We start from the raw sequence: 23,440 nt of genomic DNA on the forward strand, positions 1-23,440 counted from the left end.
TACAACTTCTGCTGTATTTGCCCAGCTGTCTGGTAACTCTTCGTTGCCACCCATTGCCTGTCTTACCTCCTCCCTAAACTCAACCTTGCCGTCTTTCTTTTTCAACTTCCACCATTTGATGTTTGGCTCTGCCCTCACTCTCCTCATCTTCTGGATCTCCAACGTCATCCTACAGACCACCATCCTGTCTAATTCAGCTTTCCCCTGACACCAATAACACTTCACAGGATAATGTAGTGAAAAATATTGTGATATCCAGTACTACTATTGCTCACGTGAAGATTTGCTTAGGGAATCTCCTAATGTACTCCTCAAAACCCAACGGGGAAAATCTCTTACCTGAAACTTTATAAAATGTAATTCTCTATGCCAGGAGTGCTCCAGATTTTTTTCTGCAACTTGGCAATTATTCATTAATGATATTCTGAAGTAAGTACACATGTATTCCTGTGAAATGTATATTGTAGACAAATGGGAACTTGTTGATGAGATATTGGTGGGAATGTAGATTAATGGACAAGTTGTTTGTTTGTTTTTTTTGTTTTTTTTTAAACCTTGATCTGTTATTGTGTGTTATTTGTTACCTTAATTGCTTTGCAGGCCAGCAACTTCTTGCGAGCATTCCGCACCATCCCAGAGGCTTCGGCCCTAGGTCTCATCTTAGCTGATTCTGATGAACAGACTGGAAAGGTTAATCTTGGCCGCCTAATCCAAAGCTGGAATCGCTTCATTCTCACTCAGTTGCATCAAGAGACACAAGAACAAGAGGGCCCACAAGCTTACCGGGGTATTGGTAACAGGCAAGTCATTATCTTAAAGACCTTTTTTTTCACGTAAAGACCATATATGTTTCCCTGGATTTTGTCCTGAGGGATATTTTTGCAGAGCTGACAAAAAGTAGCAATTTATACCACTAAGCTATTTTAAAGATGATGGTCTTTCATAAAATAGCATTCCTATGTCTTCTACTATCAGTTGTAATTGAAGGATGAGGCACCTGGTGGGAACTGAAATTCCATTTAGAGTTCACAAACTCCTCTCTGTTTTGCTGCATGGTTTCCCTTAGTTTGTAAATGCATTATATTTTACCAAGAAGTAAGCTGTATAAAATTGGTAAATTTTTATTTTGTATTTCACAGTGTGTTTGGCTCTCCTGGGGAGTCAGTGATAGGCCGACTTTTTGGCTGTGAGGTTGAGAACAGCAGTACGTGTCGCTGTGGGAAGGAAACAGTAAGGTCTACACTTACTCTGCTCTTCACTATGCACTACCCAGATCTTAGCAGCACTGGTTAGTATGATGACTATACTCTTACTTCATGAGTGCACTACAGTCTGCTTCTACTGTAGATGATCTGTTAGCAGTCTGAGGTGATACCAAGATATTTAGCCACTGATAATTTACATATTTACATTTCAGAAAAGACCATAAAGGAAAGCAGCTTTGCTGATATCCTGAAGAAAAGCATTTGCCTTGAGCAAAACACACAAGCTTGGTGTGAGAACTGTGAGAAATATCAGCCAACAGTGAGTTTTGTCCACCTACAAAGTTGTGAGTAACTGCCAGACAGTTCCATAGGGGATTGGATATTCACTTGTTTAGTCAGTCAAGTATCTGTCATCTTAGTGTCATAATACCCATTTGGATAGACCGTTCATTCTTTGGCTCAAAACAATCCATTTAATTTTGTTTGGCCTCAGAGGGACAAAGTGGAGTGGTTTACTCCAAGGCATTTTACAGCAACATTCACACTACTATGTTTTCATTTAAAAACACAGAAATCATTCTCCAATCTTAACTTTCATCCATCCTTCCCCCGCGATTTTAATCTCCCAAAACAGGGACTAAAATGCTGGTTAGGCATTGTTATGTGTACGAGTCAAAACATGGACTTTTAAAATCACAGGATTTAATCATGCTCTATGTTGCTTTTGCTCATTACATACATCCCACAAATTACAACATCTTATTTTCTGATTAATCTCCCTTTACATTAGAAAACCATATTCAAAAATACCAGACACCGAAGAGTTACTTTTCATGGCGCTTACAGAATTGATTTCTTGGATGCATCTACTGTAAATTGCATTTTGTAAAGTTTGAATGTTGCATATTGTAGTAGAAATTTAACATCTTATGAAAGAAAGAAACATCCTCTAACAGGACAAATCACATTTCAGGCAGGACGAAAGCTGTTCATGGTATCTTTTAATTACTTCTCAGCAAAATGCTTTAGAGGGAGCATTCTTCAGAAGCAGTCTGTTATAGCATGTTCAGAATGATCAGAGAAATAAAGAATAGAAGTTAATTTGATAAACTATTAAATTTACATACAGTGTCAATCAATGCATACATTTACTCTGGTTGGTTCATTGGTTTACATCCAAATGATTTATATAAAAATTAAGTCTATTTTGTTCTGGTTCATCTTATACCTTTGAGTTGAGCCACCATCCTTGAAATTTCTGTCCATTCTGGTTGTGTTACAAGACGTCTGCTGATTTCTTAGTCATCTTTCAGTACATTTTGTTGTTCACTTGACCTTTATGTAGTTTCCTGATATGCCTGCAAAGGTTTCTGACATTTATTACCTTGACCTTTATGCTATTTCTTTAAGATGAAAGCTGTGTTACCCTAAAATTATTCTTCTAAAATACTGTACATGCGTAAAATTTACTGGTCACTACAGTTTTGTGATAAATCCTGTGGCTGGCAGCATTGACACCCGGATTTTTTTTCTGTCAGTGCACACATGCTGAAAGTAGGAGAACAGCTACATCATATACATTTTCATTAGTTTTATTGTTTCATAGTCATTCATAAACAATGTAAAAACACTAGTATAGATAGATTGTTTTGATTTAAAAATTGGATTTTTAAATGAAAACTTGGTAGTATAGATGTAGACTACGTTTTTGGAATCCATATGGTTATTGAGTAACTCTTAAGATATGTGTTCTTCTGTCTGCTCCAGGGCACAGGTTTATTTTTTTTTTTGGTGGGAGGTTTCTGAAGACTCTTTTTCTAAATTGTTTTCTGCTATTTTCTCTCTACTCTTAAGGTTCAAACACGGAATATCCGCTGTCTGCCTGATGTTTTGGCAATCAATTGTGAGGTGAATAGTGCAAAAGAAGCAGAGTTTTGGAGAGTTCAAGCTGAGGTAATAACTGTTTTTCTTTCACTGTTTATTTGAGTTGGGCTAGTTTATTTATAATAAATGGTCAATCTGCTGAGATGCTTCAAGTCTACAGCTCCTTAAATAAATGCAAGATATCTGAGGAATTTACTTGTAAATTGTTTGGTTAAGAGCATGAGTGAACAAAGCCAAAATTCCCTAGGATCTGATAGCTAATATAATTTTAGACAATTTCCCAGGTTGGTTGGCATATGTTTGAACAAAGGCAAGCAAATTGCCAGATAAAGAATGTAAAATGTCATAGCGCCCATATGTATATTTACTGTCAATTATCAAGGTGCTATCATGATCATTTCATGGAAATATACCTGATATCTTTTATTTGTTTGAAATGTTCCTTGTAAAGTGTCTTTATTTTTGCAAATTGTAAGTAAAATAGGACATCCTTTTCTATTTTGTCTGGATGAGCAAGATAAGACAGTGTTAGCAGTGTAGAGCAAGTTCACATTGTGTTTTTTAAATTTCATTGGGTGATACTGCAAATATACAGTTAGGAATTATTTTGAACCCAACACCATCTATTAATTAAGTAAAGGTTTTATTCCTGTTACGTTTAAGGAGAGACCATTCCCAAGATTTGACCCTATAAGGCAGATATCTGGCATTTTCCCACAAGCAGGTTGTTGTCTAAGATGCACTTCCCAGCGCTGTCTCAGTTTATGTAGTGGCGTACTCTTTTTGAATACACCAATATACTAGCTGGTTATTTAGTTTAGGAAAACTGCCCATGTTTCTTTTACTGAACCTTCTAGTTGTATGTAGAAATATTTTGATAAAAGTTTATATAGGAGGCACAGTTGTTCAGAGGGTGTAAATATATTGTCTTTGCACAGACCTTTTGAAGGTTCCCAATGCCCAGAATATTCTAAATAACAAATATTATTTATGTTATTAATGGTGGAACTATGATTACCATAGAAGGGCGCAGTTCAGAATAACATCTTAGGCTCTAGTGTCTTCTGCACTGGTAATATTGAATCACCAAATTTCTTCATAGTTGGCAGACATAATGGAAACTGGTGCACAGAGCTGAGCTTATATGGAGTATTATTTGTAATGTTTTCTCTCTATGGCACCAATTATATCACATGGGTGCAGGTTTATTTCTGTCCAATACCTTCCATGGTATCATAGTATATATATATATTTGCTACCAAGTATTAAATTGAAAGTCAGAAAATAAATTAAGCCGCAATTTCATCCAATGTTTTTAAAGAAGGATTTTTATATGTTATATATTGGAATGCACTGGAAAAAAATATGAATTCTTCCAGCTAAAATGACATGAAGTCATGTCAAGTTGGTAAGGTGTTGTTTAAAACAATTAATCAGGTTGCATAAAATAAAATAATTGAGAAAGTGTTTAAACCACCACTTAATTATGACTTGTAGGCATGTGAAACACAGCAGGACAGTTGAAAAATATCTCCTTAAGATAACCAAATATGTAAGACTGTTCATAAAAAAATATGGTGTTATTCTTGTGACATGAAATTTTGTAAAACACATCCATTGCATTAGTACATATGGAAGTCATGAGTACAAATCAGTAATATACTGTAGAGTATCAAGTCATCTGCTTAGAAATTTTTTTCTAAGTTTATCCCTTTCCAATTTCCCAAATCTCCAAATGCTTAAAAAAGTGCATGGTAAGAGATTTGATTTCAATAGCTATTGATTTAAATCATCATATATAGAAGGTCTGACAATTAAGTTTACGAACTTGTCACCATGTACTTACGTTGGCAGCACTGTACAAATAGCTCAGTGAGGTTTCATAACATTGGTATGTCAGTGTCTCACAGCTGTGTTCATGTCGACGTGTGGCGGTGTCTTGCTGAGTGTCATTCATTATTGTTGTTGCGTGTTCTTATGTGCCATCGCAAGAATGTCAGAGCTTGCATTAGAGCAACGAACAAACACCAGCTCATATGGCACTGTCTGTGAGGGAGTTTTTAGCCAGTAAACAAATAACTGTATTGGAACACCCTCCCTACTCACCTGATCTGGCCCCCAATGACTTTTTCTTTACCTGAATATAAAGGAAATATTGAAAGGAAGACATTTTGATGACATTCAGGACATCAAGCATAATACGAGAACAGCTATGATGACCATTCCAGAAAAAGATTTCCAAAATTGCTTTGAAGGGTGGACTAGGCACTGGCATTGGTGCATAGCTTCCCAAGGGGAATACTTTGAAGGTGACTGTAATGATATTCGGCAGTGAGGTATGTAGCACTTTTTCTAGGATGTGTTTTGCGAACTTAATTGTCAGACCTTGTATAGTTTAATCCATGCAGATATGTTGGGTCCAAACCCAAAATGTCTTAATATTGTGAATAAGTTAGCCCATTTGATTCCATCAATGATTTTGTGCTCTACTAATAAATGTAATTACATTCTATTATTTATTTTGGTTTTGTAAATAACTCCTTGTTGAATTGTAAAATATTCTTTTAAATGTTGCTTATCTCTCTGTGGTTAATAATTTTGCATCTAACAGCATTTTTGGTTTCTGTAATAGCACTCTTAAACCTATTTCTTATATATTTAATAGGCTATCATGTTAGGTTTTTTTTTCCTCTGTCCATAATAAGAATGACATGATTTAAATAGTAATCACTCTCTTTCTTTTGCGGGTTGCACATAGAATTCTTTATGTATAGCTGATTATGCATAATTATCATTAATTTTGAAGATTAATACTGGTGTCCTTGTGATTTTTTTTTTTTTTGTGAAGCATAGTAAGTTGTTTCTCTCCTTAGATTTTCATTAAATGTTTTCCGGAGAGTTCTAGTAAATGTGCAGAGACAGTTAGCTTTTAACGAATATATCACTTTGTATGAAGATCATCGGTTAGCAGTAATAAATCTCCAAATGTGAGTTGAAGTGGAAAAGTGTCATACTCTGAGTTACAAAACTAGTGGAGCATGGTCAACAACTACCAGTGTACCATATTGCAAGGTTTTACTATTTGTGTATAATTGTGGTGTACTGAAAAGAAACTAGAATATTACCTAGAAGATGAGTTTAGCGAATATGACAATTTGTTTTTTTTATTGTAAAACAGGAAAGATAATCATCCAAATGGTTTCATACTACTGTGTGCTTTTTTCTGTGCCTGCTACAACATATTTTTTTTATCATGAACTTAAAGAAATTTAACAGTGTAAATTCTTGGAGGGCATTTTTAAACACATGATGTGCTTGTTCAGTTGCCGTTTTTTCATCAAAATCCTTGAAATATTTTTAAAGAAGTGCATGAGATGAATTAACTAGGATATCTGTCCCCCTTTCTCTTTGGGATCCCAGTGTTTGTTTTTTTTTTGTTATTTCTGTTTTTAAGACAGTACATCAAAAAGTACTTTGCCACTCTTGCTTTCTTCTATTATTGCAAATTTATGAAACAATGCTTTCAGCCATTCATCCAAAATCTCATAATAGATAAAGGACACAGACCATTTTTAAGTTGTTTATATAATGAGTTCAATACCAATGAGCACGAACTGTAAAACACAATTGCTCTCTAGTTAATTCAGTCTAGTTAAGAAATAATTAGATTTAGGTGATGGAATACAGCCAGACTTGATTACAGCCATACCTACTCAATGTAAACCTCACTTATTTTGGTCCTTAACATCAGAGTCAAGTTGTGATCACAACGATTCACCAAGCATTTAATGTCACAATCAAAGACAACTGCTGATGGGATCAAAAAATGTTTTTGATATCTGTTACTATGGAAAGAGCTTCCGAGTTATTTCAAAGACTCTGAAACTCCACCGAACCACAGTGAGAGCCAAAATCTCCAAATGGGAAACACCAACAATAGTAATGAATCTTCACAGTAGTGATTAGCCTGCCAAAATTACCCTACGGGTACAGTGTAAAATCATCCAGAAACTCTCAAAGGATCTTAAAAATGTCCAAAGAGATGTGTGTTGCCTCAACAAAAGCTAGTGTTCTTAACTTCACAATGAAAGAGACCCTGCAGAAAATGTTGCTTTATTGAGGTTAGTAAGGCAGAAACCACTGGTAATGGGGGAAAAAAAAGATAAATCTTCATCTCTGATTTACCAGACAGTGCCTGGAAAATCCTCAAGCCTTTTCATAGACTGTTCTACGATAGATTCCATTATGATTGACATAATAAATGTGCACATTCCATAGTAAGAATACTATATCAGTTGTCAAATGTGGCAATTGGGAGTGTGATTGTGTAGGTGTATTTTGCTGTTTTCGAATATGGGCAGCTTGCCATAAAGGAAGAAACCATCAATTCTGCCCGTTATTGGAAAACTCTTAATTGTAATATCAGGTCATCCATCCATGAGTTTCAGCTGAAGTGCATTATACACAAAACAGAAGCAAGTTCACATATAAATAGCTGAAAAGATGCAAAATTAACATTTTGGACTGGCCTAGTCAAAAGTTAATTTCTACACCCAATAGATATGATGTGGCATAATCTGAAACAGGTAATTCATACACAAAGCCTATAAATGTGTCTGAACTGAAGCAGCTGGGCAAAGAAGGGTGGGCTAAAATTCCTTTGTGGTAACATGAAAGACTGATGTTGAACTATAGTCACTTCCGCTATAGATGATGCCCCCATTGTAAGACTGCAATTACTTTGTCATATAGTGTGAGTTGTATTCAGAGATCATTACAAAGTAGATACTGTCACCTACATTGCATTTTATCTTATCACATTTAAAAATAATTATGAAGCAATTTAATTTATTTAATGACAAACTATACTAGTGGTAGGAAGCAGGCTATCCCAACCCTCAAACCACTTAAGGACTTACTCCCCCTCATAGCAGAACATGCTTACTATTATATAACTTTATATAACTGTATACAACCATTATGTCCGTGGAAGAGTGTCCAGTATTCTTAAATAGTATTTGATCCCTTAGAAGACCTGAATTAAAGGTTAGGGTTAAATTAAGGTAATCTGTTATTACTAATAAGGATTTCAAGTATTCCATAATGTCTCAAGAGATTTCTCAACTCTTGAATGGCCTTGACTGTGGTTATGGAATCAATTACTGTATTTGCATTTCTAAAAATTTTCAAATGAGCATCAACCATGGTCATACATGTGTCTCTCACATGGTTCAAAAAAATATGTGTCCATTGCCATGGTTTATGTGGCCAAACACATTAGTGATCTCTGACTGAGCCACTCAACAACATTCGCAGAGCTGACCCTAAGCCACTCCTGTGTTGTCTTTGCTTTGTGCTTAGGTTAATTATTCTGTTGGAAGGTAAAGGAAGGTGAACCTTTGGCCTAGTCTGAGGTCCTGGACTTTCTGGGTCAGGTTTTCTTTAAGGATTCCTCTGTACTTTCATATTTTCATTTTCTCCTCAACACTAACTAGTTTCCCAATCCTTGCTGCTGAAAAACAACCCCACATCATGATGCTGCCACAACCATGCTTCATCATTGGAATGGCATTGCACATGTGATGAGCAATGCTTGGTTTCCTCTAGACCTTACACTTAAAATTGAGGCCAAACAGTTCAATATTGGTTTTATCAGACCAAAGAAACTTGTTAGTCCTAGTGAGATGACAACAACATTTATTTATATTGCATGTTTTCATACAAACAATGTAGCTCAAAGTGTTTTACAAAATGAAATAAAAGGAAGTTTAATATAAAACATAAGCAAGCAAGATTAGGCAATAATATTATACAGTATATAATAAAGAAAAAAGGTAAGTTCGAATGACTAGAATGACCAGGGTGGGGGGACAACTTGTGTTAGTCTGGAGACAGAAACAAAATCTGCAGGGGTTTTAAGGCCATAAAACCACACATCCCCACTGGGCATTCTACCTAACATAAATGTTCTAAATTAGTTCTCATGGTTTTCAGGCCTCACATGGAAGTAATTGATGATGATAGTCATGTGGACATCTGGGACACCTGCCATTCAATCCAGGGGGCATCATGGTACCTTGATCAGGTGGTGGTGCCGCATATCGCCACCAAGAAGAACTGGAAAAGACCGCAGAGAATAGTACAGATTAGTAGGGAGTTGCTGAACCCAGAGGAAAATAATTAAATCCCCTTATAGTGTAATAGAGAGAGAACTAAAATGTAGCTACGAAAAACCCATTTTAAAATAATGCATTTTTAGCAGTTTTTTAAAATTTGTTCTGCAGTATTAGCCTTGCAAATTTCTATTGGTAAAGTATTCCAAATTTTATGTACATAACAGCAAAAGACCACCTCATCACTTCTTTTCTGGTTGGCTCTTAGATTTATAAGCAGACCTTCATTTTGAAGATCTGATGTTACAACTTAGAGTGTCAGGAGACAGACATTCCAAAATATAGTACAGGGTGAGATTATTTAAGGCTTTGTAAACCATTAGTGGTATAAGTCAGTTCTAAATGACACGGGTAACCAATGTAACAACACTAAAACTGGTGACATGTGCTCAGATTTTCTTTTGCTAGTTTAATATTCTTCCTGCTACATTCTGCATTAACTGTAACCGATTGATGACTTTCTTAGGTAGTCCTGTAAGGAGTGCATTCTAGTCAATCTAGTCGACTGAAAACAAAAGCGTGAACTAATGTTTTTAGCATCTTACAAAGTTATGAGAGGTCTAACTGTAGTCTATATTGCTTAAGTGAAACAATGCATTTCTAGAAATCTGATTAATATGTGATTTAAAATTTAGGTCAGAGTCAATAGTTACTCCTAAATTCTTTACCTCCTTTAAGCCTAAGGGATCAAGTTTATTTCTAATACCTTCACTATATGCATTTTTGCCAATAACTAAGATTTCTGTTTTCTCCTTGTTTAGTTTGAGAATGTTACCGCTCATCCATTCGGAAATACAAGTAAGACACAGGATCAAAGAACCAAGAGCGTCAGGGTCATCGATAAATATAGCTGTATGTCATCTATATGGCTTTGGTAGCTCACCTTAGGCCGGGTTTATACTTCACGCTCAGAACGCGTACGTGCCCACATCATGGCTGTCACGCATTTTGAGCGTTCATTTGATGCGTCCTCTGAGCAGGTCCTCAGAAATTAACGCGACGCGTGAGCGAGTTGCAGTACCAGTAAAAAGTCAGGGGGCGCAGTGTGCTAAAAGTTGGAATGTGACGTCAGAGTCTCTGTTTACTATCTACATGTGACAGAAAGTCGCTTTGCGGATCCTACGAGATCGGTGTGCGCACTTCGATATTTGATAAATGGTTCAATGTGGTGAAGCAAAATGCCGACATACAGATGTATTCATGGTGCTTTTATATTCAAGCGTCGCATATTCCTGATCGTAATGACACGATACATTTTAAAAGTCTCACATACCGTCTTCTGTGGCATCTTTTTTTCTAGGGCTTTCTCTGCTCCTGACAGCAGCGAATCGCCAGCAATAGATTGCCACACTGAGCACATTAAATGTATGATATTCCAACTCTCTGCACATTTACAATCCTTAGATTTATACTTGATATCACTTTCATGATGAAAAGCATTAAAGTAGGTATATTACATTTTACAGATAAATCGGTAATTTCGTTTAAATAATGAATACTGTTAATAATTACACACATGGGTGTGACACAGTGGCGGAGTGTTAGCGCTGCTGTCTTTCAGGGAGTCACGTCGTTGATATTCCCTGCCTGGAGTTTACACGTTTTCCTGCTGGGTTTCCTCAGTGTGCTCCAGTTTCCTTCCAAAGATATGCAGATTTGGGGATTTGGTGCCACTAAAATGACGCTAGTGTATGTGTGTACTTGTATTCACCTTGTGATGAGCTGAGGCCTCGTCCAGGGATTGTGTCTCACTCGTGCCCAGTGCTTGCTGGAATGGACACATCCCTAGATTTAATCATTAAACATCCTTTTCAGAGATATTGCAGTAAGGTGTATTCGGAATTTAATGGGTGTCCCAGGCAATTCACAACACAGTGTAGCCGAACCTGTTCTTGCCGTGATAATATCTTGCACTGCCTCCTGGTGGATTCCTCCAGATGTATGCAAAGTACGCGCGCAAGTATAAACACTACAACGCTTGCGTAGCAGGAGCGTCTGCTACAGCATGCGTCGCGTTGTGTGAAGTATAACTCCGGCCTTATGCTTTGAGATTAATCTGACCTAATGGATCGAAAAGAGCAATGGACCCAGATTAGATCCTTGTGGTACCCCATATAAAATATCATGGATCTCCAAGGTATAATCACCACAACTAACAAAGAATTTTCTACCTGTTAAGTAAGAATGAAACCAATTTAAGATGTTGGTGGAGAGGGCCACTCTTTGACTAAGGCAATTTATAAGATTACTGTGATGAATGGTGTCAAATGCTGCACTCAAGTCTAAGAGAACAACAGCAGATATACAGCCTCTGTCTGCATTAACCTCCAAGTCATTTACTACTATAACCAGTGCAGAGAGAGTACTTTAGGTGTCTTTTTGCAGACTCCCAAGCTGACTTTCATGAGTCATCTGGCCACTCTGTCCTAAAGACTAATCAGTGGAGTGGTGGTTGTCCTTTTGGAGGTTTCTCAAGTTCGCTAGAGTGACCACTGTGTTCTTGGTTAACTCTCTTATCAAGGCCCTTCTCCCTCAATTGCTCTTGTTTGGCCAGGCAACAAGCTTTACTGAGTCATGGTTGTTCCAAACTTATTCCATTTAAGATTTTTTGAAGGCCACTGTGCTATTGAGAACCTTAAATGCTACATGTGTTTTTTTGTACCCTTCCCCAAGTCTGTGGCTCAACACAATCCTGTCTCTAAGATCTGCAGGCAATTCCTTAAACCTTACGGCTTCGTCTTTGCTCTGATACGCATTGTCAACTGTGGGACGTTATATAGACAGATGTGTGCCTTTTCCAATTATGTGCAATCAATTGAATTTACCACAGGTGGAATCCAAACAAAGTGTAGCAGCTTCTGAATCATCATCAATAGAATAGGATGAACCGGAGATATATTTCAAGTGTCACAGTAAAGGACCTGAATATAGTAGATGGACATAAACAAACTTAGTTATTAATTTTGAAGGAAATTACAGGATTATAGCAATAGACAAAAAAAGACACAAAAAATACAGTACATATAACAAAGTATCGTAATATTTGTGTCAATATAATTCTTTCAGTTTTTAACATAAAATAGCAAGACATTTAAACACACGTGACAGATACAAGTCTGAGCTGGATCTCCAGAGTTATAGTATCCAACAACAATCCAAACATAAAAGAACAGAATTAGTGAAGCAATAGTAGACGGGCACTATTGTTTCCAAGGAACTTAAACAAACAGGTTGATCGTCCCTAATCCGAAATTTGAAAATCTGAAACTTTTTGAACATATGCATGACATCCCAAGGGAAAATTTTCACTCCTAACATAGTCTCGCTGATCGAGACATATAATACATACATACATAAACCATATAAATGTTTGTCATATGTGCTGAGAACACATTGCATATGTTTAAAATAAACATAACCTGTTGCAAGGAACAGACATTTCTGTAACCTCCGGTTATGCATTTGCATTTGAAGACATCACTGGACTAGTGGTAAAAGTAAAGGATACGTTACAGGTGCTATGTATGCCATCTCTTGTACAGTTACAACAATAGCGAAGGAGTTGATCTAAGGTTGAAATCATTGGCAGCTATGTTTGCAGAAATCAGAAAGAAGTGAAAAGGACTGCTCTTAAAGAGAGTTGATAAGAAAGAACCACAACAAATACAGATTACGGTACCCAAAACACCCAAATCAGTAAATGTGCCTAATAAAACCAGAAAAAGCACAGACAAGGCTGCATAGCATTCACTTTCAGGCTATACATCTGAATAAATAACTAAAGGAAGTTAACATTACTGTCAGTTGGAAATACAAACATGTCATGCCTGAATATACTGTAGATGCTTTAACATAAATAGACCACAATGCTTATCTAAATGCCATTTGCTGTTGTCGTACCATAGTCAAAAGACCATGCAATAGTCAAAATGACAGAAAGATATTGTAATAGACAGAAGCACTTCTCAAACACGTGGAGCCAAGTAACTAAACTGGTCTCCATGTCTCTTCATGTACACATTAATCTTTAAGCTTCAGTTATCTTGTGCTACTGAGATTTTGAGAGGATAATAGCTTTTAGCTTTTTACTTTCTCACAGTGTCAAGACTTTTGCTCCGTTTCTTTTGCTTTCTCCCTGAAACTCCGGTAGTTTAAAATGCACAGTAGTTTAATATGCATAGACTGGTGAAATTGAAGGTGGGTGTTTTAGGGAGATGAAAATATGCAAAATATGTAAATATTCAAAAATACTTCTAGTGCCATGCATTTTGGATTATGATTTTCAACCTGTATTGATTGCATACACAAGTCAAAAATAAGTCAGATTAAAGTAAAATTTAAAAAGAAAATGACCACATGCATCATTTCAGATATCAAATACAGAACTATTTTAAATAAATCAGAATTTCGTAAATGTGAGACTGAATTTCAAAAGACCTGGGTTGCTTTGTTAAGAGTTAGTGAAAAGGCTGGATCATTCTGGTCAGATAGTAGCCTTCCCCTCATCTCTAGGTTCACATATTGCAATCAGGCTCAAGGTTTAGATTACTAAGACTTGACTTGACAATAAATTCAATGCATTTAGAATTTAAGAGTCCTTCCATACCGAGTGCTATTATTAGCCATTTTATTTAATTATATCTTGTTTTCTTTATTTCTTACCATGCCAGTATGCTTTCAAAAAAGTATTGAAAAAGGAAGAGGTGGATATCCCAAAACCTAAAGACATTCACCCTACAGAATGGTATGTATTGCTTCATTATTTGAAAAAGGAGCATAGTAGGAGGGTTCCCTGTTCATATAGCTACTGATGCTTCCAAAATGACTGATTTGTATGCTAAATAATAACTAATTTTGTATCTTACCTTTCAAGAAAAGGTGTTTGTTGTTTCCATAAAGTGAGAATTCTGGCAAAACACCAGAATTATTTGATCCAGCTTGTTGATGAAAACATACAAATAAACATTTGTTCAAATTTAAAGGGAAGATCTCTGCACGGTAGAGGGGTTGAACCTCTATAGCTCCACAGAGGAGTTGAGGCATGTGTGGATTCCCTTGTCCTTACGACTGAACCTCAACAAAAATAAAGAACTCGATGTCTGCAGTTGGAATGAGGGAGAGGAGGTAAGAAGTGGATTTAATTAAACATTATCCCAGTAAGTCTGTTAAAAGCAGAAATGAAGCTGAGGGGGAGATAAATTTGGAAACAAAAAGAATGCGAACTTTTGAGGATGTATCCAGCTTTTTATTCATTTTCAGAAAATTACAAAGTGTTTAAAATTAAATTAATAAAATAAAGATATAGGGAGAGGTTGGGAACATGCACCCACCACATGCCGAACCACCTGGTTTAAGACCCAAGTACAGCAGGTGAAGGCAGAAGAAAAACTGAGCATTGATGTTGAAATACACACCACATGCACTTTAGAACAGGTAATCCTTCCAGAAGCTAAGCATGTTTGGGCACAGCCAGTACTTGAATGAGTGACTACCTAGGAAAAGCTTGGGTTACTGCTGGAATTACTTCTAGTAAAGGCTGGCAGGAGAAGCATACCCTGTGGTCCGTTTGTGGATCCTAATGCCCCAGTGCATTAGGAATGGAATCATCATCTAAAGGAGACTGTTTAACATCATACCCATGGTTTATTGTTGTTGTTACTATTGCATTAGGGTTTACTATGCTTATCCAGGGCCACTTTTTAACACCATTCCCTGGGTTTACTGTCTTAATATTTTAAGACTGTTGAAGATTATATGTTATGCTTGTAGTATTTAGACTTTATCGGCAATAGATATCTCTACTTTTTAATCCTCAAACACCACTGCTGGGGGGCTTGTTTTGTTTTGGATGTGCTCTGTCTTAAGGTATGTTAGAGGACTGGGACTTTGTGAAGTGGGGTCCAGCCTCACGTAGGGAGGCAGAATGGGGAGTGGGGGGATAAGGGGGGGAGAGAATGAGAAGAGAGCAAGCTATATCTAATCTATCCTTTTAATCCTTATAATTACCAACATAACAATAGGCTGCATGGCAATAACTCGTGGGAAAATTGGAAATTAAGGTTAAAGCTGTCTCACTTCCAGTTTAGACTACAAAATGACATCAAAAATTCAGAATCAATGTCTCCATGATGGGACAGTTAACTTTGTGAGCTGGAATGTTAAAGGCCTGAATTACGAATTAAAGAGAAAGAAAGTATTCTTTCACCTAACAGGTCTAAATGCTAAAATAGTATTTTTACAGGAGACCCACATACTAAGCAAGGATCAGTTCTGGCTGCAAAAAGACTGGACTGGCCAAATGTTCCATTCCAGATTTACAAAGAAAACTAGAGGTGTGGGAATTCTCATACATAGAACAGTCCCATTTGTAGCATCAGATGTAGTATCTGATCCTTAAGGGAGATATGTGATTGTCATGGGCAATTTATTTAACTGCAAAGTGATTTTGATAAATGTTTATGCACCCAATGTCGATGATAGGGAATTCATGCAAAATGTATTTGCATCCATTCCCAATGTGAACACTCATAAAATTATAATGGCTGGGGACTTTAATTGTGTATTAAATCCACTCTTAGATAGGTCTCCTGTCACAGGGGGGATAACATCTAACACTGCAAAGACAATTACACAGTTTTTAATTGACCACAACTTGTCAGACCCCTGGAGGTTTCTAAACCCAAACTCAAGAACATATTCCTTCTACTCACCAGTGCATCATTGCTACTCAAGAATTGATCATTTCTTTATAGATAATAATTTTCCTACGATTAAATCTTGCAAGTATGACACTATTGTTATTTCAGACTATGCCCCTCTGATCTTGGAGCTAAAATCATTATGGCCCACATGCTCATCTCGTAGATGGTGTCTTAACCCACTTCTATTAGCAGACGAGAACTGTACAGAATTTATATCAAAACAAATAAGTTTCTTCCTAGCGACAAATACATCATCAGAGGTCTCTGCAAGAATACTCTGCGAAACTCTAAAGGCCTTCTTAAGAGGACAGATTATTTTGTATCTTTTCCACAGAAATAAATTAGAAACCAAGAAGACATCAGAGCTAACTAGCGAAATTACTAGAATAGATCAAGTACATGCCTGGTGTCTAAGTGAGGCTCTTCATAGAAAAAAGGCAGGCTCTGCATTCAGAACTCAACCTCTTGACAACTAAAGAAACTAAACAACTCATTTTTAAATCAAGACATTATTACTATGAACATGGAGAGAAAGCTAGTAAGCTCTTAGCTCAACAATTCCACAAGCAAGAAATTTGCAATGCAATCACCAACACGAACAAAGATAAATCATTGACCATAAAAATATAATGCACACATTTAGAGACTACTATAAATACTTATATTCTACTGAGTTTAAAGAAGACAACACACAATCTAATGCATTTCTGGATACATTACAGATACCACCAATAGATACTTTTAGTGCAGAGGAACTGGATAAACCTCTGGCGCTATCAGAATTACTAGATGCTATAAAGTCACTTCAGAGCGGGAAAGCAGCAGGCCCTGATGGCCACCCTGTCGAATTTTTTAAGAAATTCTCCACTCAGCTAGCTACCCTCTTATTAGCAACAATTACAGAATCTAGAGACAATCAAATTCTACCTCAAACTTTTTGCCAAGCGTTAATCACCGTCTTTCCTAAACAAAATAAGGACTTATTACAATGTGCATCATACAGACCAATTTCACTTCTGAATAATGATGTTAAGATACTATCCAAAGTCCTAGCTAGAAGGATGTAGAAAGTGCTGCCTTCGGTGATATCACAAGATCAAACTGGATTTATTAAAGGCCGACACTTAGCTTCCAATCTTCGACGCCTGTTTAATGTAATATATTTACCTGCACCCCAGAGATGATGATATCATTGGATGCAGAAAAAATATTTGATATGATTGAATGGAACTACCTTTTTACTACATTAGAGAAATTTGGGTTTGGCCCGCACATTTGTGCATGGATCAAACTACTGTATACCAATCCAGAAGCTTCAGTTTGTATTAACAACATTTGTTCAGACTACTTTAAACTAGAACGTGGTACCAGACAAGGATGCCCCTTGTCACCACTGCTGTTTGCAATCGCCATTGAACCACTGGCAGTTCACTGTTGAAATGATTATCAGAGAAGGACTTGAACAGAAAATTTCTCTATACGCAGATAATATTGTACTGTATATATCAGACCCAGAAAATACTGTGCCTTCAGTCTTAACAGCACTTACAGAATTTCAAAAGATCTCTGGTCTCAGAATTAATTTGCATAAAAGTGTGCTATTTGCAGTGAATTCTCAAGCATAGAATATTAGATTGGACACCTTCCCTTTTATTATTGCAGATCAGTTTAAATACCTAGGGGTAAATATCACAAGTAAACAAATCTCTTTATCAACAAAATTTCGCCATCTGTATGGAAAAAATTAAGCAAGACTTGCATAGATGGTCAACCCTTCATCTCACTCTAGCTGGAAGAATTAACGTTGTTAGGATGAATATCCTTCCTAAGCTTTTCTTTTTATTTCAAAACATTCCAATATACATCAATAAATAATTTTTTAAGCAATTAGATTCAACCATAATCTTATTTATTTGGAACTTAAAACATTCACGTATCCAAAGAGCGACCCTACTAAGACCTAAGACAGAAGGTGGCATGGGTCTACCTAACTTTCAGTTTTATTACTGGGCAGCAAACATACAAGCTATAAAAACCTGGACACAAATAGATGAACATACACAGGCTTGGTGCGCAATAGAAATAAAATCCTGCAGTACTTCTTTATATTCCCTGCTTTGTGCCCCAATAAATGCAAGTTATCACCAATATACTAATACCCTAATTGGGCATCACTCACTCACAATATGGAAACAATGTAGAAAGCATTTTAAGATGGGGAATCTTTTATCTGTGGCACCTCTGCATGAGAACAACCTTTTTCAACCCTCGCAAACATATGCAGTTTTTAATATCTGGAAAACATTTGTGATTAAATTGCTTAGAGATCTTTATATAGACAACATCACCTTCCTCTATGCTGGAAAAAATATTGCTCAGTTTCAAGGACTCAGACAGCAGGAATGGAATCATAGTTTGTAATGGGAATAGAAGATGTCTGCCATATGAGAATGTAAAAGCAGTACATTTTTCTCTGCAGGTACCTGTAAAATTTACTGATTGACAACACATTTAATTTGTATAGTCCATTTGCTAATGCCATAGTCCAGGGGTAGGCAATGTCAGTCCTGGTGAGCCGCAGTATGTGCAGGTTTTTGTTCCAACCCAGTTCCTTAACGAGAACTCAATTATTGCTGATGAAGCACATATTGCTTAAGTGACATTTTGATGCTTCATTTTAGTGGTCTCGCTTGTTAAGGTTCTCCAACCTTAATTGCTTATTTCAGTCTTAAACTGCTGCATTCAGTGTTTTAATTGCTCCTTATTAGCAACTAGGGGGCTCCGCCCCCTGCTCGCTTCGCTCGCCAACCCCTGGCGTTGGGACATGAGAAAGAGTGAGATGTATGAATTAGATATAGAATAGTGTGCAGCTTTGGATGATGCGCATAGAAATAACAAATAGAGTGTTTGGCATATATTAATGTTTTATTGGAATATTTCTTTGTATACAACATTAGTAGTAAAGATGGTGTCTTGTCCTTGAATGAGTCTTCCTTGGCATGGATCATTTATAATTTTAACTCTAACATCAGATGAACGTCGAACACGTGAGAAGGCAACATAAAGTTGTCCATGTCCAAAAACGGGTTCAGAGAGGTGGCACTCCATCCTTCCTGTCCAGTTGGAAATAATATGGGGTATGTTAAAGTATCAAGAAGCGGAAAGCAAATGTCTATGCGTTGGAATGTAGGTGTGTTGTTTTTATCAGGACGTAAATGTAGAACAATATCTCTGTGAAATGGAGGCTCACCATCTTTACTTTGAAAGACAATTGCCACTTCATTAACGACGGGCAGATTGTATCGTCTTGGATCTTGTTCTTTGTCCTTTATCAAGACCAAAGCAATTGTAGTTGCCGCTATACCTTCTGCATTTGCTTTTGTATTTGCCTCCTTTTCAACTTCATGTAGCATTTTTATAGACTTGGCTAATGGGTGATTGTTTATGACATGAGTGACGTTTCTCATTATAAGCTCTGTGCATTGTTTGTTTTCAGGAAGGTTCATGCGTTGATAGATTGCCTCACCTGGATCTAGGATGTAGATTTGTGCATATTTGCGTTGTTGATTTGTTTCAGGGTGCACTGTTCCAGTGCGATGCAATATTTGTCCACATATGCGAAAGCAGTATGGGCCATTGCCTTTTGGTGGCCTGATATGTACTCCGGTAGATGCAAAAGCAAATGGAACTATTGTAGGATCTAATGCAGTTCATAAAGTTTTTACTTTCAGGCACATCGTTAGTTAGAAGCTTCTTTAGATATTCAGGATATGAATGTAAAGGAGGCAGTCTACTCTGACCTTTTTGACAACGTGTAAATTCATTATTTGTATTGCCAGTTGTTTCTTCTGTGAAGTTAAGTGAATGACAATGATTGCAAATGACATTCATCAATCCCAATGAATTTTCCTCAATAGTGGATTCCTTATTGAAGGCGTTTTCAGCCATTTGGCGTAAGCGTTTAACAGGTGTGTGGCGTTGATGTCCGCGACGGGCATGTTTTGCTTTTTGCGTTTGATTGCCTTTTTGTTGCATGTCCATTATTTGTGACGCGCTATTTTTTTCTTTTTTTTTATTCGCCTCCGCTTTGCGCAAAGTCCGTTTCAGTCAACGCCGTGCATTGATTGTATCGAGCCTTGTCCGTTTTTGTATGTCGGTCATTTGAGCTTTGTGCTTTTCGCGTCTTGCTTTTTTTTTTCTGTCAGTTCATTTGCGCGTTGTACACGTCTCCGTTCATTTATTCTGTCTCTTCGCTCCCTTTTTTGTATGTCTGATACGCGAACTCTTTCGGTTTGAAATCGTGCTTCTTTCGATGCAGCACTTTGACACGCGCGCTGAATGCGTCTACGTTCATTGTGTCTGTCCATTTGGGCACGTCTCTGTAACGGTGTCACTTGTGCTTTGCGTTTTTTGATCCGAGGCATTTTTTCTCCCGGTGTTTCAGAAGCGCGTTTTATGCGCCGCCGTCTATTTTCTTGTTTCTTTCGTGTTCGTGTGTTTGTTCCCGTTATCCTTTCCGAATCGTTTTGTACCCGTGACCGTGTATTGATGACTTGTTTCTTTCTCAGCATGCGAAATATGGATAAGTAATAAGGAGGATCGCACTCACTGTTAATATGTATCCTTTTCTGCAGTTGAACGGTTAATAGTGCTTTATTGAAAGGACATCCACCTATGCTGACACCTATGCCGACACCTATGCTGCCTAGTGTGAAGGTGTCGACGTTCACTTTAGAATATGTGGCTTTGGGTGTCACTTGTTATGGATGTGTGGGGGGGATTGTTGTTGCGCGAGCGTCTTCTTTCTTTTTGTGTTCCTGTGTCTTGTTTGAATCCCCCTCTTTGTGTGTGTCCTGTCCCTTGCTTGTAGGGTCTGTGGGGTGGTTTTGTGTTCTTTTTTTTGTCTTCCATGGGCTTGTTGAATCCCCCTCTTGGTGTGTGTCCTGTCCCGTCCCGTCCCGTGCCTGTAGGGTGGGGGGGGGTGTGGTCGTGCCTTGCTGTTGTGCGCTCGTCTGTTCTTTTTTTGGGGGGTGTTTAGTTTCATGTGCAATGTGTTTCGTGCTTTGCCCGCGTTTGACTACTTTTTTATGTGCCTTTTCCTTTTTTCGGTGCTTGTTGCGCCTCATTTCTGTGACTCCTTTTTGTATGTGCTCACTCCTTTTTTCTGTGGTCTTGTCCGCCTCTCGCGGCCCCTCATCCGCGTTTGTCGCCCTCTTTTGTCCGCCTTTCTCCGACTCTCGCGGACTCTTTTTGCGCCTGCGCCTCTCGCGGACCCTCATCCGCCTCTTTTGTCCGCCTTTCTCGGCTCCTCAGCCGACTCTCGCGGACTCTTTTTGCGCCTGCGCAGTACGTCTTTTTGCAGCTACGGCCCATGGCCGGATGTCCCTGCGTCCATCATCCGGTTTAGCATTCTCGGTTAGTAATATGGATAAGATGTAAAAGACAAAGCAGCCAGCAGTTCTCCAGCTAGCTTTTTTCCAATTACATCTGTGTGTGTTCATCATGCACTGTTTGATTTAATAAAACACTTAATAGAAAAATGTGACAGACTGAAAATGATCTGTTTTAGGCTTCATATCATTTGGATGATATCCTTGGAAAGGAAAAAAATCTACGATATAAGAGCCTTACATTGCACAGACTAACAAGCCATAAAATTAAATAAGGTCTGAGATTGGCAATGATTGGTTTCTAATTAAGCAATTGGGTTGGAATGAAAACCTGTAGCCACTGCGGCTCACCAGGACCGATGTTGCCTACCCCTGCCATAGTCTAATTCTGGTATATTTTATGCCAGTGTAGGAATAACCTTATTTTGACTGTATCACCTAGTTATATGGTCACTGAGATTTTCTTTTTGTTTTTTGGCAGCTGAGTCCAGAAGAAGAGGCTGCTGGCAATGTAGTCTATGATCTGGTGGCCACTGTGCCTCACATCCTTGACTCAAGAACTGGAGGTAATTTGGTGGCACATATCAAAGTCAGTGAGACTTACCATCAAAGGAAAGAGGTGAGTGAGTTCTGAGACATACATTCCATAGCTTAGTATCTCATGTTCATCCTTATATGTAGTCTTTTTTTTTTTTTTTTTTTGCAGGGAGTCACTCATCAACAATGGTACCTTTTTAATGACTTCCTCATCGAACCTATTGACAAGGTGAAAATTTCGACCAAATGGATGCTGGGTGGGGAGAACACTTCAGCACTCAAGTGTTGAGTTCACAGGAGTGGTTTCTTTTGGGGAGATTGGGTGTGTGTTTTGCATCAGTTAAGGCTCCCCTAAATAACTAGGAAAACTCCTCCACCTAATGTGCATAAAGAAAGCTGATAAATTATGTAATAACAAGGGGGCTCCGCCCCCTGCTCGCTTCACTCGCCAACCCCTGGTGTTGGGTAACCCGAAATACATTGATGAATGTATGAGATATATTGGTTCATTCGTTGATAGATTGCGTCCTCTGGATCTAACACGTAGATCTGTGCATATTTGCGTTCGTGATTTGGCTTAGGGTGCACTGTTCCAATCCGATGTAATATTTGTCCACATACGCGAAAGCAGTATGGGCCATTGCCAGCTGGTGGCCTGATATTTACCCCGGTAGATGCAAAAGCAAATGAACTATTGTAGGATCTAATGCAGTCCATAAAGTTTTTACTTTTGGGTACATTGTTAGTCAGAAACATCCGTAGATATTCAGGATGTTCATCTTAAGGAGGCAGTCTAACCTGACCCCTTTGACAACAACGTGTAAACTCATTAGTTGTATTGGCAGTTGTTTCTTCAGGGAAGTTAAGTGAATGACAATGACAGCAAATGATATTCATTAATCCTAATGAATGTTCATTAATAGTGGACGCATTACAGAATGCGTTGTCAGCTAATTGGCGGAATTGTTTAGCGGCTGTTTGTCGTTCCTTTCTTTGCCATTTATCTATTGCCTCTGCTGTTTGAGAGGCGCATTGTAGGCGCCTGTGTTCATTAATTGTATTCAGGCGGGCTCGTTTCTGTATGTCCGTTAGTTGAAAAGTTTCGTTTTGGAGCTGGAGCCGTGACCGTGACTCCATTAGTTATCCGTTGTCTACCGTTTAGTAATATGGATAATAGCACTTACTGTTAATACGCAGCGTTGTCTGTGGTTGTACTGTTAATAATGCATCACTTTAATGTGATTCACATATGCTATATGGTTTGGACGTGTGAGGATGCCGTACGTTTAATACGGAGAGTTCGTTTATTCTTATTACCCGGACCATGCTGTGTAGTGTGGACGTTTAGTTCAGAAGCGCGTTGTAGGCGCCTGCGCCTTTCGTACTTTCTCGCGCCTTCTGTACTATCTTTGTGGACCTTTGCAGACTCCGTAGTGTCTTACGTTTGACTCTGGGGTGCAGAGCAGAATCCTCTTTTTTGTGTCGTTAGTCGTTAGCTATGGGCGCGTTGTTACTTCATGTCCTATTTACGTTAGTTGAGCTCTTTCATT

General features: G+C 37.9%; 1 protein-coding gene across 3 annotated transcripts in view; it reads left to right on the top strand.

Annotated features, from left to right (window-relative positions):
* pan2 (poly(A) specific ribonuclease subunit PAN2) overlaps nucleotides 1–23,440 on the top strand; it is a 58,731-nt gene that overhangs the window by 31,086 nt on the left and 4,205 nt on the right. For all 3 annotated transcript variants that reach the window (XM_028798047.2, XM_051925207.1, XM_051925208.1), the window contains exons 13-20: nucleotides 601–800; nucleotides 1,140–1,288; nucleotides 1,418–1,524; nucleotides 3,060–3,158; nucleotides 13,933–14,006; nucleotides 14,245–14,386; nucleotides 21,835–21,972; nucleotides 22,060–22,119. In XM_028798047.2, coding sequence (XP_028653880.1) covers nucleotides 601–800; nucleotides 1,140–1,288; nucleotides 1,418–1,524; nucleotides 3,060–3,158; nucleotides 13,933–14,006; nucleotides 14,245–14,386; nucleotides 21,835–21,972; nucleotides 22,060–22,119 — 969 coding nt within the window. The remainder of the gene's footprint in view (nucleotides 1–600; nucleotides 801–1,139; nucleotides 1,289–1,417; nucleotides 1,525–3,059; nucleotides 3,159–13,932; nucleotides 14,007–14,244; nucleotides 14,387–21,834; nucleotides 21,973–22,059; nucleotides 22,120–23,440) is intronic.

This window comes from Erpetoichthys calabaricus, chromosome 3 (assembly GCF_900747795.2).
Source record: "Erpetoichthys calabaricus chromosome 3, fErpCal1.3, whole genome shotgun sequence".
Taxonomy (NCBI): domain Eukaryota; kingdom Metazoa; phylum Chordata; class Cladistia; order Polypteriformes; family Polypteridae; genus Erpetoichthys; species Erpetoichthys calabaricus.